This window comes from Zalophus californianus, chromosome 8 (genome assembly GCF_009762305.2).
Source record: "Zalophus californianus isolate mZalCal1 chromosome 8, mZalCal1.pri.v2, whole genome shotgun sequence".
NCBI lineage: Eukaryota > Metazoa > Chordata > Mammalia > Carnivora > Otariidae > Zalophus > Zalophus californianus.
In genome coordinates this window covers 73,163,586-73,176,786 of record NC_045602.1, presented here as the reverse complement: position 1 = coordinate 73,176,786, position 13,201 = coordinate 73,163,586, and the positions used below count along the sequence as shown (strand labels likewise).

General features: G+C 40.3%; 1 protein-coding gene across 3 annotated transcripts in view; it reads right to left on the bottom strand.

Annotated features, from left to right (window-relative positions):
• Positions 1 to 13,201, bottom strand: part of STPG4 (sperm-tail PG-rich repeat containing 4) — a 39,683-nt gene that overhangs the window by 26,236 nt on the left and 246 nt on the right. For 2 of the 3 annotated variants that reach the window (XM_027623268.1, XM_027623267.1), the window contains exon 2: positions 11,338 to 11,397. In XM_027623268.1, coding sequence (XP_027479069.1) covers positions 11,338 to 11,397 — 60 coding nt within the window. Of the gene's footprint in view, positions 1 to 9,797; positions 10,056 to 11,337; positions 11,398 to 13,201 lie in introns of all 3 variants that reach the window. The other variant, XM_027623266.1, reaches the window with a different exon arrangement.

Sequence of the window (13,201 nt, the reverse complement as noted above, 5' to 3'; positions counted from 1 at the left end):
AAGACCTGAAGCCATAAGACTCCTAGAAGACAACATAGGGGAAAACTCCTTGACATTGGTTTGGCCATTGATTTTTTGGGATTTTTTTGATAAGTTGGTAATATCCAAAATATAGAAGGAACTAATACAACCCAGCAGCTAATAACAATAATAATAATAATAATAAAGTCTGATTAAAAATGGGCAAAAGACCTAGATAGACATTTTTCTAAAGAAGACATACCAAAGGCCAACATGTACATGAAAATGTGCTCAACACCACTAATCATCAGGGAAATACAAATCAAAACCATAATGAACTATCACCTCACACCTGTTAGGAAGGCTATTATCGAAAAGATAAGAGGTAAGTGTTGGTCAGGATATGGAAAAAAGGAAACCCTCGCCCACTGTTGGTAGGAATGTGAAGTGGTGCAGCCACTATGGAAAACAGTATGGAGGTTCCTCAAAAATTAAAAAATAGAACTACCATAGGATCTAGTAATCCTATTTCTGGGTATATATCCAAAGGAAACAAAATCAATATCTAGAAGAGATAGCTATACTGCCATGTTCACTGAAGCAGTATTCACAAATAGCCAAGCTATGGAAACAACCTAAGTGTCCACTGATGGATGAGTGAATAATGAATATATATATGATATAAATGCTATATATATGTGTATGATCATATGTGTGTATGTATATGTGTGTGTGTGTGTGTGTGTGTATATATATATATATATATATATATCTCACAGGAATATTATCCAACTGTGAAAAAGGGAATCCTGCCACTTGCAACAACATGGATGAACCTGGAGCACATTATGCTAAGTGCAATAAGCCATGAAAGGCAAATACAGTTTTGCATCACTCATACATGGGACCTAAAAGGGTACTCATAGGGGCACCTGGCTGTCTCAGTTGGTGGAGCATGTGACTCTTGATCTTCGGGTTGTGAGTTTGAGCCCCATACTGGATGTAGAGATTGCTTAAAAATAAAATCTTTAGAAAAAGAAAAAAGAGGGTATTCATAGAAACAGAATAGAATGGTGGTTGCCAGGGGCTGGGGGTGGGGAAATGGGGAGATGATTGTCAAAGGGTACAAACTTTCCATTATTATATGAATAAGTTCTGGGGATATAATGAACAGCATGGTGACTATAGTTAATACTGTACTGGATGCTTGAAAACTGTTGAGAGTAGATCTTATGTGTTCTCACCACACACACAAAATAGTAGCTATGAGAAGTGATGGATGTGTTAATTAACCTGATGTAACCATTTCACAGTACATACACATATAGTTTCTTTTGGGGGGGGAGAGTGAGGGAGGGACAGAGGGAGAGGGAGAGCCCACTGCGGGACTCCATCCCATGACCCTGAGATCATGACCTGAGCTGGAATCAAGAGTCTGACACTTAACTGACTGAGCCACCCAAGCGCCCCACACAATGCATGCAAATATAAAATCATCATGTACACTTTAAATATATACAATTTTACTTGTCAATTATACCTCAATAAAGCCAGGGGGGAATAATTGAATAACTAAATCCACCTGAGTGGTTTAAAGATGGCAAAGAGGGGTGCCTGGGTGGCTCAGGTCATGATCCCAGGGTCCTGGGATCGAGCCCCGCATCGGGCTCCCTGCTCCGCGGGAAGCCTGCTTCTCCCTCTCCCACTCCCCCTGCTTGTGTTCCTTCTCTCGCTGTGTCTCTCTTTCTATCAAAATAAATAAAATCTTTAAAAAAAATAAAGATGGCAAAGACTGAAATTTGAGTGGGGTTTTAGGGAAGGCAGGACTTCCTCGAGGGGGCCACGGAGGATATTTTAAGGAGGAATGTTGCAGAAGAGCCAGTCTCTCTCTCTCTCTCTCTCTCTCTCTCTCTGTCCACTGCCAAACTTGTTGCAAAGAACCTGGGAAGCTCCACTGTCTCTGGATCTACAGGTATTAGCCCAGGAGTATGTGACGTAAGGGGGTGCCAGGAACCGGCACGCACAGAGAGGGGGATGTGTGACAGAGGGGAGGAAGAGAGGGAAGGAGAACTAGAAGCCAGGGGAAAGAAGACAGACCCGACCTCCAGAAGCTCCTATGTTGAAGGAGCTGGCAGAGTGGAGTTGGGTTAAAAAATCCTGGGAAGAAGCCTTCCGTAAGTCAACAATCTCCCCCAACCCCTATTATTTTAAAATCAGATTTAAAAATACAATACTGCCTTTGCTGAAAATGAGGTATCCGTATCCTGGCATTATCTACCGCATGGAAGTTCAGCTATTATATTTTACCTCACAGCTGTCTTCACATATTAATATAATTTTGATTGCAGAGGCAGCTTTTCGTGGATACAGTGATAATAACAGTAAATACAGACTTTATGATGAAATACATACATTGTCCTGATGCACCTGTGCTTGTTGACTGCTCACTCAACATAATAAACACCAAGGAAACATGAGTTTGTTTCATCATACCATGGCAGCACAGGAATGTATTTTAAGCAAGCGGCTTTCTTAGGGGCCATAGCATTTTATTTCTTGATTTTGATGATGGTTACATGGATATTTGCTTTCTATTTAAACTGTGCATATGCTTTATGCTCATTGTTCCTGTGCTCTCCCTCTCTCATGCACATAAACATACGTACACAGGAGAAGAAATAAGAAAGAGAAGTGAAAAGTGAGAAAAAAAACAAAAACCTTAAGCTGCTGTTTGTTCTATGCTCAGCAATCACAAAAGATTTATGTAATAAAGTACTCATGGAAAAACTCTTAGCATTAATCTAGAAAGGAATACTGATTACCCAAAGCTTTTCTATTTGTCCTACTTTACTTGCATTGGCCATTCTTTGCTATTTAATATAGCTCAGAGAGGGCTGATTTTTTTTCCATAATCTTAAATAGAGACTCACATAAGAGACCATTTCTTTGCACATTGCTGAACTTGTTGCAAACTGTGTGGTTGGGTTTAATGGAATATATATATATATATGAGAATGAATGAAAAAGAATGTATATATGCGTGTGTATATGTGTATATGCGTATGTGCGCGCGCACACGCACACACACACACACACACACACACACACACACACACACACACACTTCCTAAGTCCTATATATGATTCTCAACTCTTTATTTGTAATGTAAGGCTCAGAGAATCTAGACAATGTGCCCATAATAATACCCGACTCTAGCTAATTGTTTCAGTCCGAGTTGATTAGGCATTCAGAAATCTTGCAATACCTTGGAATCATAAAATATGGCAGGATGATATCAGTGCAGATACTTAATTCAGTTGTGTTGTACCAGCACCCTCAATGTCAGAAAACTGGAATAAGTGAAAACATCCAACTCTCCTTATTAGGTCCTGGGTATGACAATATTTTCAAAACCTGGATCCATAAATAGGTGGGATGGAAGGAAACAGATTTTCATCCCTTTAGAAGCCCTAGCAGAATAATCACAAGGTGAATGCAGCAAATGGGCTGGTAGGTGCAATATTTTTAGGCACTATCGGTAGAAATTTCATCAAATGTACCTTCTCTCTGAGAAGCAAAGTCTCTTATGTCATATGAAAGTATCACTGATTCACTACTCACACTTGGGTCTGAGAAACAGATGACACAGGACTTTCTCAAAAAGAAGTCTGCCTCATATTAGCAATGATATGGTCCTTAATTTTGCCAATACCCTGTACTTTTCATCAGCTCCAAATGAACTAAGAATTATCAGTGGGTCCCAGTCCCTGAGACAAGTTCTGTGAATCCATTTTTCAAAATTCATTTTCACTGGCCATTCTCTTGACCTATTTGCACGTGACAAGTATTACTTTCCCTTGCAGGTACTCTTTGAGAGCTCAACCTCAAAAACTATTTGCAAAATGAGCCAACTCTGAGGGCTGCCATGTTTTTTATTTAAACGCATGATATGGGGCGGCCTGGGTGGCACAGCTGGTTAAGCGACCGACTCTTGATTTCAGTTCAGGTCGCGATCACAGGGTCGTAAGATACAGGCTCCGTGCTCAGTGAGGAGTCAGCTAGAGATTCTCTCTCCCTCTGCCCCTCTCCCCCTGCTCATGTGCTTGCCCTCTCTAAAATAAATAAATAAATCTTTTAAAAAATGCACAATTAATTGTTCTACCTACATTTTGTGTTTCATTATCCCTACATTTAAGTCTTGAGTTCCCTACAATATTACTTGCCAGTCCCTCTTTGGGCACAAGGTTTCTCTCCGTTGATACTTTGCTCAATGCAAAACCATTCCGTTGAAAATTCCACCAGCCATTATTTTTACCATGGAAGGCTTTTCAAATTAACATGTGTTCAGAGACATCATCATCACAGCTATAAACACAGCTAACAATGATCAGGGAATCGGCCAGATTTTCTCAACCTCAGTCTCCCAATCGGCTGTTCCAGGATGTCTTTTGAACACATTAAAATGGATCCTTTGGGGGTGCTGGGTGGCTTAGTCGGTTGAGCATCTGACTCTTGATTTCAGTTCAGGTCATGATCTCAGGGTTGTGAGATCGAGCCCTACATCGGGCTCTGCACTCAGCAGAGTCTGCTTGGGATTCTCTCTTTCCCTCTCCCTCCCCACCCCCACTATCTCTCTCTTTCTCTCTCTCTCTCTCTCTAAAATAAAAATAAATCTTTTTAAAAATTAAAATAAAGTAAAATGGATCCTTTAGCTCATTTCCCCCCTCTCCCTTTGGCTCATCAAGTTAATAGGGGTGCCTTTCCAGCCTGACCACCTCCTTTTGATCGGGGTGTGGGGAGAGGCAGAATCACCAAATTTGTTTCCTTTTATGTGAGCTTCATCTTCCAAGGCTAAAGCTAACCTGGACAGAAGTTCGAAGCAATTTTAAATTTTGTTTCTGATTTTCACTGAAATGTTCCCGACCTAGGAAGTAAATAAGAGAAGTTTTAAAATGGAAAATGTAATGAGATAAAATAGAAAAAATGTTGGAAAAAAATTTGGTTTCTTTACAAATGAGCATGATTGAAAAGAGTATTACTTACATATATTCAAAGTCTATAGAAAGGAAAAAAATAACAGGTAAGTCTCCTTGCTCCCTACCTACCTCTTACTTCTCAAATGGAAGCCACTGTTAATGATTGCTTAAGTAACTCTCAAGAAAAGAAAGGATGCATTTAACATCATATATAGGTATATTTGTTTTCATTCATACAAATGGGATTATGCTATAAATACTGGTCTGTTCCTTGAGCATTTTCATTTAGTAATATATATCTTGGAGATGCTTCCACATCAACACATATAGATTTCCCTCATTATTTTTCATGGTTGTACAGTATACCACTGTATGGATGTACCATTATATAATTAGTCCTCTGGTTAAGTAAGATTATAAACAAAGCTGCAGTATTTTATATAATAGCTCACTGTACTTTTTTTGTAAGACCATTTGTAGGGTCAATTCCTGACAGTGGAATCACTTACTATGTGCATTTTTTTTAAAGATTTTATTTATTTCTTCGTCAGAGAGAGAGGGAGAGTGAGCACAAGCAGGGGGAGCTGCAGGCAGAGGGACAGCCCGACTCCCCGCTGAGCAGGGAGCCCAATGCGGGACTCGATCCCAGGACCCTGCGATCATGACCTGAGCCGAAGGCAGACGCTTAACTGACTGAGCCACCCAGGCGTCCCTTACTATGTGCATTTAAAGCTTCTAGGAATTAACAAATGGCCCTCCAAAACACTTGCAACAATTTGTATTATACAGTGTGTGAGAATATCTGTTTCTGTACCCCCTTTGTCAGTAATGGGTATCATCAAACTTAAATTGTCGATCATCTGACAGGCAAAAAAAATTTGTCTAGATGCTTTTGTTCCTTTGTAATTATTTAATTATTAGTCAGAGCCAAGCCTCACTTTGTGCTTTTTTTTTTTTTTTTTTTAGTAACTGGTATGTCTCTTTGTGAATTGCTAATTCTCATCCTTTCTTCCTTCTTAAACTAGACTATCTCTTTCAGTTGGATTATAAGAGAATATGACTCTATTCCAGGAACCAATATTGTACTGTATGTTAACTATCTGAAATTTAAATTAAAAAAAGAGAGAGAAAACATGACTCATTTTTACCCTTTGATGCAAAAGTGTTGAAGCCACCCAGTTACTGACTCAGTGGCTACAGACAGGGGCAGAGTCACTATCTTCTCCCTTTCCTGTTCATCGTCCAGAGACTCTGTCACAGACGTAGCTGACTTCGGGTTGTTCAGAAGTTCCCCTAGCATATTAATTTCAATTTCAACTTTAAAATTTCCCATTTAAGTCACTTGATCCATGTTTTTAGTTGAAAACATAAACAGTGGATGTAAAACGGTACCGGCTTTATTATACTCTGCAAGAGAAAATTTCAGGATGGTACAATTTTTCTGTAAGAGCATTTTGGCAATGCATCTCCAAAGACTTAGACACCTACCTTCCTTTCCCCAAAAATTCCACTCTGTGACTAACAGCAAAAAATGGTGAATACACTAGGATATGTCCATCTAGTAGAATACTATGCAGCTATTTAAGATGATGTAGAAAATACATAATGGTGTGGAAAAGATTCACAGTATATTTCTAAGGGGAAAAAACATCTGGTTTGTATTAATGGCGAGCTAGGTTATTTGGATGATGAACTTTCCCACTGCAGACAACTACGAGAAATGAGGAATATTAAAAGCAAACAAACAAGAGTTTTTTATATGATATGAAATTGCTAACCAGATAATAAGGAATTATATGAACCCCAAAGCAAGACATAGCAAGAAGCCAGAGAGGTATGTGGCCAAGTTTTGCCCAGAGGATGTTTGCCGGTCCAGACTAAACTCAGCAGAAGAACAGAGCTGCACTTGAGGGAACTTCAGAGTCTTACAAGGATCCAGAGGTCAAAGCCAGGGCCCATCAATGATGGTGATCTAATGAGAGTCCTACCCAAAGGAATTAGAGACCCTAAAAGAGCACTTCCTGAAAGTAAGCCCTCCCATATCACCCGAGGCTAAGGGTCTGTAGATAGAGTTGCCTTGGTGATAAGCAGAATTGGAAAGTGGGGGAGAAATCCACTATTGAGAGTGTAACCACAGGCTGTTCCCTTTCATGGATTCCAATCCAAATTCCCATCAATGGAGTGATCCAAGCAAAACCAAAAAAACCCAACCAACCAAACAAAACAACTCTAAAGGAGTGGCTGAGGCAGAGGAGAATTCAAGAAACTGAAAAAGCCAGATTGTTGGAAGATCACGTACGGGGGCGCTGAAATCATGATAGGCGAGGCAGAGACAGTGGGGGCACAAAGGAGCTCAAGTAATCCAGAAACGATGGGGAGGAGCCCAGGGGCTAGTGCAGGATGGTGACCAAGCCAAGAGCAGGTCATAACACTATAGACGGGGAGAGAAACGGCCCCACATCTGTACACATGTTCTACAATAAAAAGCTATTATTCCTCAAAAATAAATACAAAAAGAATTATTGTAAAAACTGTAGGGCCATTTCAAATAGTCTTTGGAAAGAACCAAACATAGATGAATATACGCGCGCGCACACACACACACACACACACACACACACACACATCTGATAGGAGTCTTTGATATAGATTCTCCCGTGAGTTACATGCTTCAGAATAAAGGTGTTGAAAATAGCAAAAACTTTCTTACAAATAAAAAGCAGCACTAATGGGGTATAAAGTGAATATTCTATTAAAAATTGTGAAGCTGAAGAATGTCATTCTGTGTTAATAAATAACAACAATGTATACTCTATCTACCTCAGATTCAAATTATTATTTTACCGAGCTCTGCTTTTTAAAAACCAGAATTGTGAGTTTTATTGGTGAGTAAACAATGTTACATCTGAATATCTCTCCTCCTGAGAACATTATCGTATACCCTTTGAAACAGAAAATTAGGAAAACATTTAATTCTTTCTACTTTCTACTTGGCCTACCCTCAACAACCCCTAAAAGCAGGAAGAGAGGACGTAGAAGGGCAGTAAACGGTGGTGCAGAATGAGGAAGAATGATTTTGCACTGGAGGTGGCCAGAATGATTTCACATGTAGCACCCGATACTAAGCCATAAAAGTCTCAGCATAATTTAGTGTTTGTATTCATCCACTGAAGCAAACAGGGTAAGATTTACCCAATGAACATTTATCACTCTGTCCTGTTTCAAAGCTATAATTTGCAGAGCAGTGGGAAGGGTTTATGTGTTGACCATGACGTGCTCATCCTGCTGAAAATTTCTTGTCCATCTTCATAACCACGCCCTTGTATTTCATTCGACCTCCAGTTACAATGCATTTTTTCTCAGGTTATCACAACAATATTCTGATAAAGTTGTAGAGGTTGATACTGTTACTGGCATCTTTATAAATGGGAGGCCCAGGGGTACCTGAGTGGCTGTCAGTTATGCATCTGCCTTAGGCTCAGGTCATGATCCTGGGGTCCTGGGATGGAGCCCCCAGTCAAGCACCCCTCTCTCTCTGATCCTCCCCCCTGCTTGTGTGCTCTCTCTCTCTCTCTCTCATGAATTTAAAAAAAAAAAAATCTTTGGGTGCCTGGTCACTCAGTTGGTTAAGTGTCTGCCTTCGGTTCAGGTCATGATCCCAGAGACCCAGGATCAAGGCCCGCATCAGGCTCCCTGCTCAGTGGGAAGCCTGCTTCTCTCTCTGACCCTCCCCCACCCATGCTCTCTCCCTCTCTCTCTCTCAAATAAATAAATAAATAAAATCTTTAATAAATGGGAGGCCTAAAGTCCCAAGTCCCAAAGGCCAAGTCCCAAGTCTACCTCTGCCAGCCTGGAGCAGGCCTTCCGGAAGGTCATGCCCCTCCCTTGGAACACCTACTCTGGATCCACACATCCAAACCCTGCCCCTCGTCCGTAGCCGGAGACACACTGGAAAAAGCACCAAATTTGGGCTCAGAAACCCTCAGTTAAAAGTGCTGCTTCACCTACCTATCAGCTCCATGCCTCTGTACAAGCGACAGTATCTACTCACCTTGGTTTTCACATGTAAAATGAGGATAACATCTGTTGGGCCTATTTCAGAATGCTGCGGAAGAACAACTAAGAGAATACACGTGGAAACTCGCAGTAAGCCACAAGGTCCGGCTTGGGTCCTACTTAATCCAGGGAGCCTTCCAGCTTTTCAACCCAGCCCACACTGAACTCCCCCTGGCATTTCCTGCCATGCTATTTATCTTAGCCCTTGATATATTTGCTCTTGTATTGCTACTCAAATACTCCCCAGTCAGGAACATCTTCCTTGCATAGAACCTAGCCTGGGACTGTAAGCACAGCACTGCTCTCTCTATTACCAATGTTGTGAATGAACCGGCAGAGCAGAGAGTAGAATCTGGCCTTCCTGCTACCACCGTGTTCACTTCTACAAGACGTTTTTTAAAAGCTTTCCTTATGGTATCCAGTTATATTCACACTCTAATTAAAGGGCACTATTGACTGGAAAAATGTTCGCTTTAAAAGAAGAGGGTACACTGTATAAACTGCTTGAGGGGACCGAAGTATGGCCCAATCACAGATAAGATTCCAGAAGCTCCCCAAGTCTGGGGAATCCTGCCAAGAGTGCCTGGAGAGGTACTCTCCTTAGGTTAAGGAGGTCTCACAAGGGAAAATCCTGCTGGACATACTTGCAAATCAGGCAGACTTTGTTTGATTGCTACAGGCAATAAGGCGTCGAAAGGTTTTCAATTTCTCCTGGGGAAGATGCACTCAAAGTACACAGGGTATTTTCCTCAGGGGCTCTTGGAAGCATTCCCACAAAAACCCAGCTGCTAGTAGCACTTTACCTGATCTTTGAAAACCAGCGTGCTGGGGCTTGACCGCGGTTTGTCTCTAAATGAGTAAGTGGCCATTTGCTTCTTAAGTAAGTCTAAGAAGTCAGGAGGCGCATATAGGGGAAGGTCATTTAGTACCGGATCGTTTCTTTGCACAAGAGGTGGTTTTTTCCTTCCTTCGTTTTTAAAATTGTAGGTTGGTATCACTGGATTTAATAAGGATTCTTCAATGAAAGTTTTCAAGTGGTAAGTGCCAGGGATAGGAGTGTTCTGTGGAAAATTGACATCATTTTTCAGATCAGTGTGCAAACTGGTAACATCTCCTAAAGCATCATTCTTAGAAGGTCACTCTTAAGGAAGATTTCCTTCTGTTTTAAGGTTTAATAAAATTTTATCGGGGTGCCTGGGTGGCTCAGTTGTTGAGCGTCTGCCTTCGGCTCAGGTCATGATTCCAGGTCCTGGGATCGAGCCCCCGCATCGGGCTCCCTGCTCGGCGGGGAGCCTGCTTCTCCCTCTCCCACTCCCCCTGCTTGTGTTCCCTCTCTCGCTGTGTCTCTCTCTGTCAAATAAATAAATAAAATCTTTAAAAAAATAAAAATAAAATAAAATTTTATCAAATATAGTAAACACTCCTGACAGAACAATATTTCAAGAGAATCATGATTATTTCCTTTCTGAGACAACTATAGCAAATGGGTTGCGGCCATGGTTGGAAGTTTTGACTTTTTAAAAGGTAACTTCAGAGATACTAAAACTTGAGATGCAGTTGGACCTATAAATGTCAGGTCTCTCTTGAGACCACTCAGGACAGTTTCTTGACTCAAAAAAAAGTTAGCCTACTTCTGCTGGGTAGATACTACACTACATTTCTCTCTAGCCCTCAAATGAGCAGCTAAAAAATAAGAACATGAGGCTGAGGATGAACTGGCAGAGCATGTGGTCTCCAGCCCAATAGGAGGTTTGGTTCTTTCAAATCACAACCACAGTGTGGCTGAATGGCCAGACCTGAAAGTTTAGTCACTGCTGCTTTTGTGGCCGAATTTCCAGTGAGCACCCGGCTTGGTTCCACCATTAAAATTCCATTTCAAGAAGGCTTTGGCCCATGGGCCCCTCTATTATTGAAGGGTGTGGACAGAAAATATTTCTACAGTATAGAAATGATGTCTCTTGAATGGGGATCTTCTGGTCATTTTTTCTTCATTACCACCTTGCTTTCCTACATTGACCATGTTAACAGAACTTATCACAAGCTCTATGCCGTCTAAGATACAAACTGAAACCCAAACTCCTTTTATAGAATGGAGGCATTTTCTTCTGTAATCTCACCGAGATCATAAGCTATATTGACCTTATCTAGATATCCTGTAAAGCATCTAGACTCGTAGAGTTGTTTTAGTTTGTACTGCATCTAAAATTTAATGATACTAAAATTATAAACAGGAAATGAGGTCCACTGTTTTCTTACAATTGTTAGTGACTTAAAAGGTAAGGCTGATTAAAATATCAATGGAAACATGAATCTCTTGAATAGGAAGAGTAAAAACACACATACTGTTAATGCTATTCTCCACCATCCTTCTCTTTCAACAGATGATGTCTTTCGGGTTGGTTTCTATTAACAAACATAAAATGTGCTTATTCATTTGAGAGGTGATCCCTGGAAGTTAAATATATTTTATAAAACATTTACTTGAAGAAATCAATACCTGTATCAAATCGGTCAGCCTGAATTAAAATAAAAGCTACATAATGATAAATTTTGCCTGACTTATTTCCTTAAATTGCTATTTTATGACTTGAAGTGCTTCTAAATTCCCATCTAAATTCCCTTTGGAAAAATGAGAGTAATAAACATCCTCGTTTCACAAGAGATGTCATAAGGAAAATTAGATGTCACAAAATTTGGTGTTCCTAGGAAGGACAGAGTGTATTATAATAATTGTATTATAATACAATCCAAAATTGTATTATAATAGATTTATGGTTTAGGTGCTGTGCTGGGAATTCAAGGTAGAAGTCATCAAATTAATGTGATATTGGGATACAAATCCCAGTGATATGGCAAATGTTGAAAACTGCCCTTTCCTGTTTTTGTACATACTATTATGTATCATACAAATATGATACAGCTAGTTCTCTCAGCTTGTCCAGCCAGCTGTTACACTAAAGAGGCAGAACAACAGAGGAGCCAGGCGGACTGGGGCTTGAACCCCAGCTCTGACACTTACTAACTAGGAGCACTACATAAGTTACTTAATCCTTATGAGCCTGAATCCCCTTCTAGGAGTATAAAAATAAGGCATAACAAGGCTGGCATGAGAATAAGCCATTATACATTTAAAGACTTGTACCCACAACCAGGGCCCAATAAACGGTAGCTTATTTTTAACACCTCATCTGCCAAGTTAAAAAGCAGATGATTTTGGTATTCCTTAGTTTCCAAGGACGCTCTTGGTTTCCACAGTGAGTACCCTATACCCATTTATTATTATCCCACATTTGTTTCGGCCTCACCACCAACAGAACACGGTTGTTTAGTTTTTTCCTTTTGTGCTACTTTGACTAGGTGAAGTCATTAAAACATTGAATTGTACTTCCATTTTTAATGCTTTTGTTACTACTACAAAATATAGGTTATTTCAAGCAACAGTGCATTAGAAATAAACTAATCAGTAAAACTGATACAATTCATTCTTCCTCTTAGCAACTTATATCCACTCTACTTATGAGTAGAGCTTTAGTTTTACTATGAAATGTGCATTTCTCCAAAAAAAAACCACACAGTTTCATACACATTGCTAAGTCTGAATTTCTTCCCGTACGTTCCCTTTATTAGATTTATGTTGAATCTTCTCTGTTGCACATTTATAGTCACAGAAATCAAACTTTGTCAGGCAGGTCAAGGCAAGCCTCCCCCCTCTACCTAGGACCAGGAAAATCAAGTGGGAAGAAGGGAGAAGTAAACACTGTACTTCTAAAGGAAGGCGATTGGCAGCCGCTGTTTTGTTTTGCCCAAGGTGGCGATCTAAACTCCACCCACCTATCACTTCAAATTCATTTTAGGGGTGAATCACTTTACGAAAGATAGACTAAACATCCTTCGCCCAAATATATTTAAAAACTAAACGAAGGTAGTTTAAGATATTTTATAAATACTAAAATAAGAGGCAGGGGCAAAAACATGTGCCTTCGACTAAGGAAAAACCTATCCTCTCGGCAAAGGGGGAAATCAAAGCAGTTGCCCTGCGCAGATGGTAGTACGGAAGAAGGAAAGAAAATACAGAAAATAAAGGACGAATGGAAGGATGAGGGAGAGCAAAGGAAGAGGAAATAAAACCAAGTAGACTCAGATAAAGATCAGGACGACTGGACTGCAGGGTAGGTAGGAGGGCAGGGAGAGGTGCGAAGAGCAAACC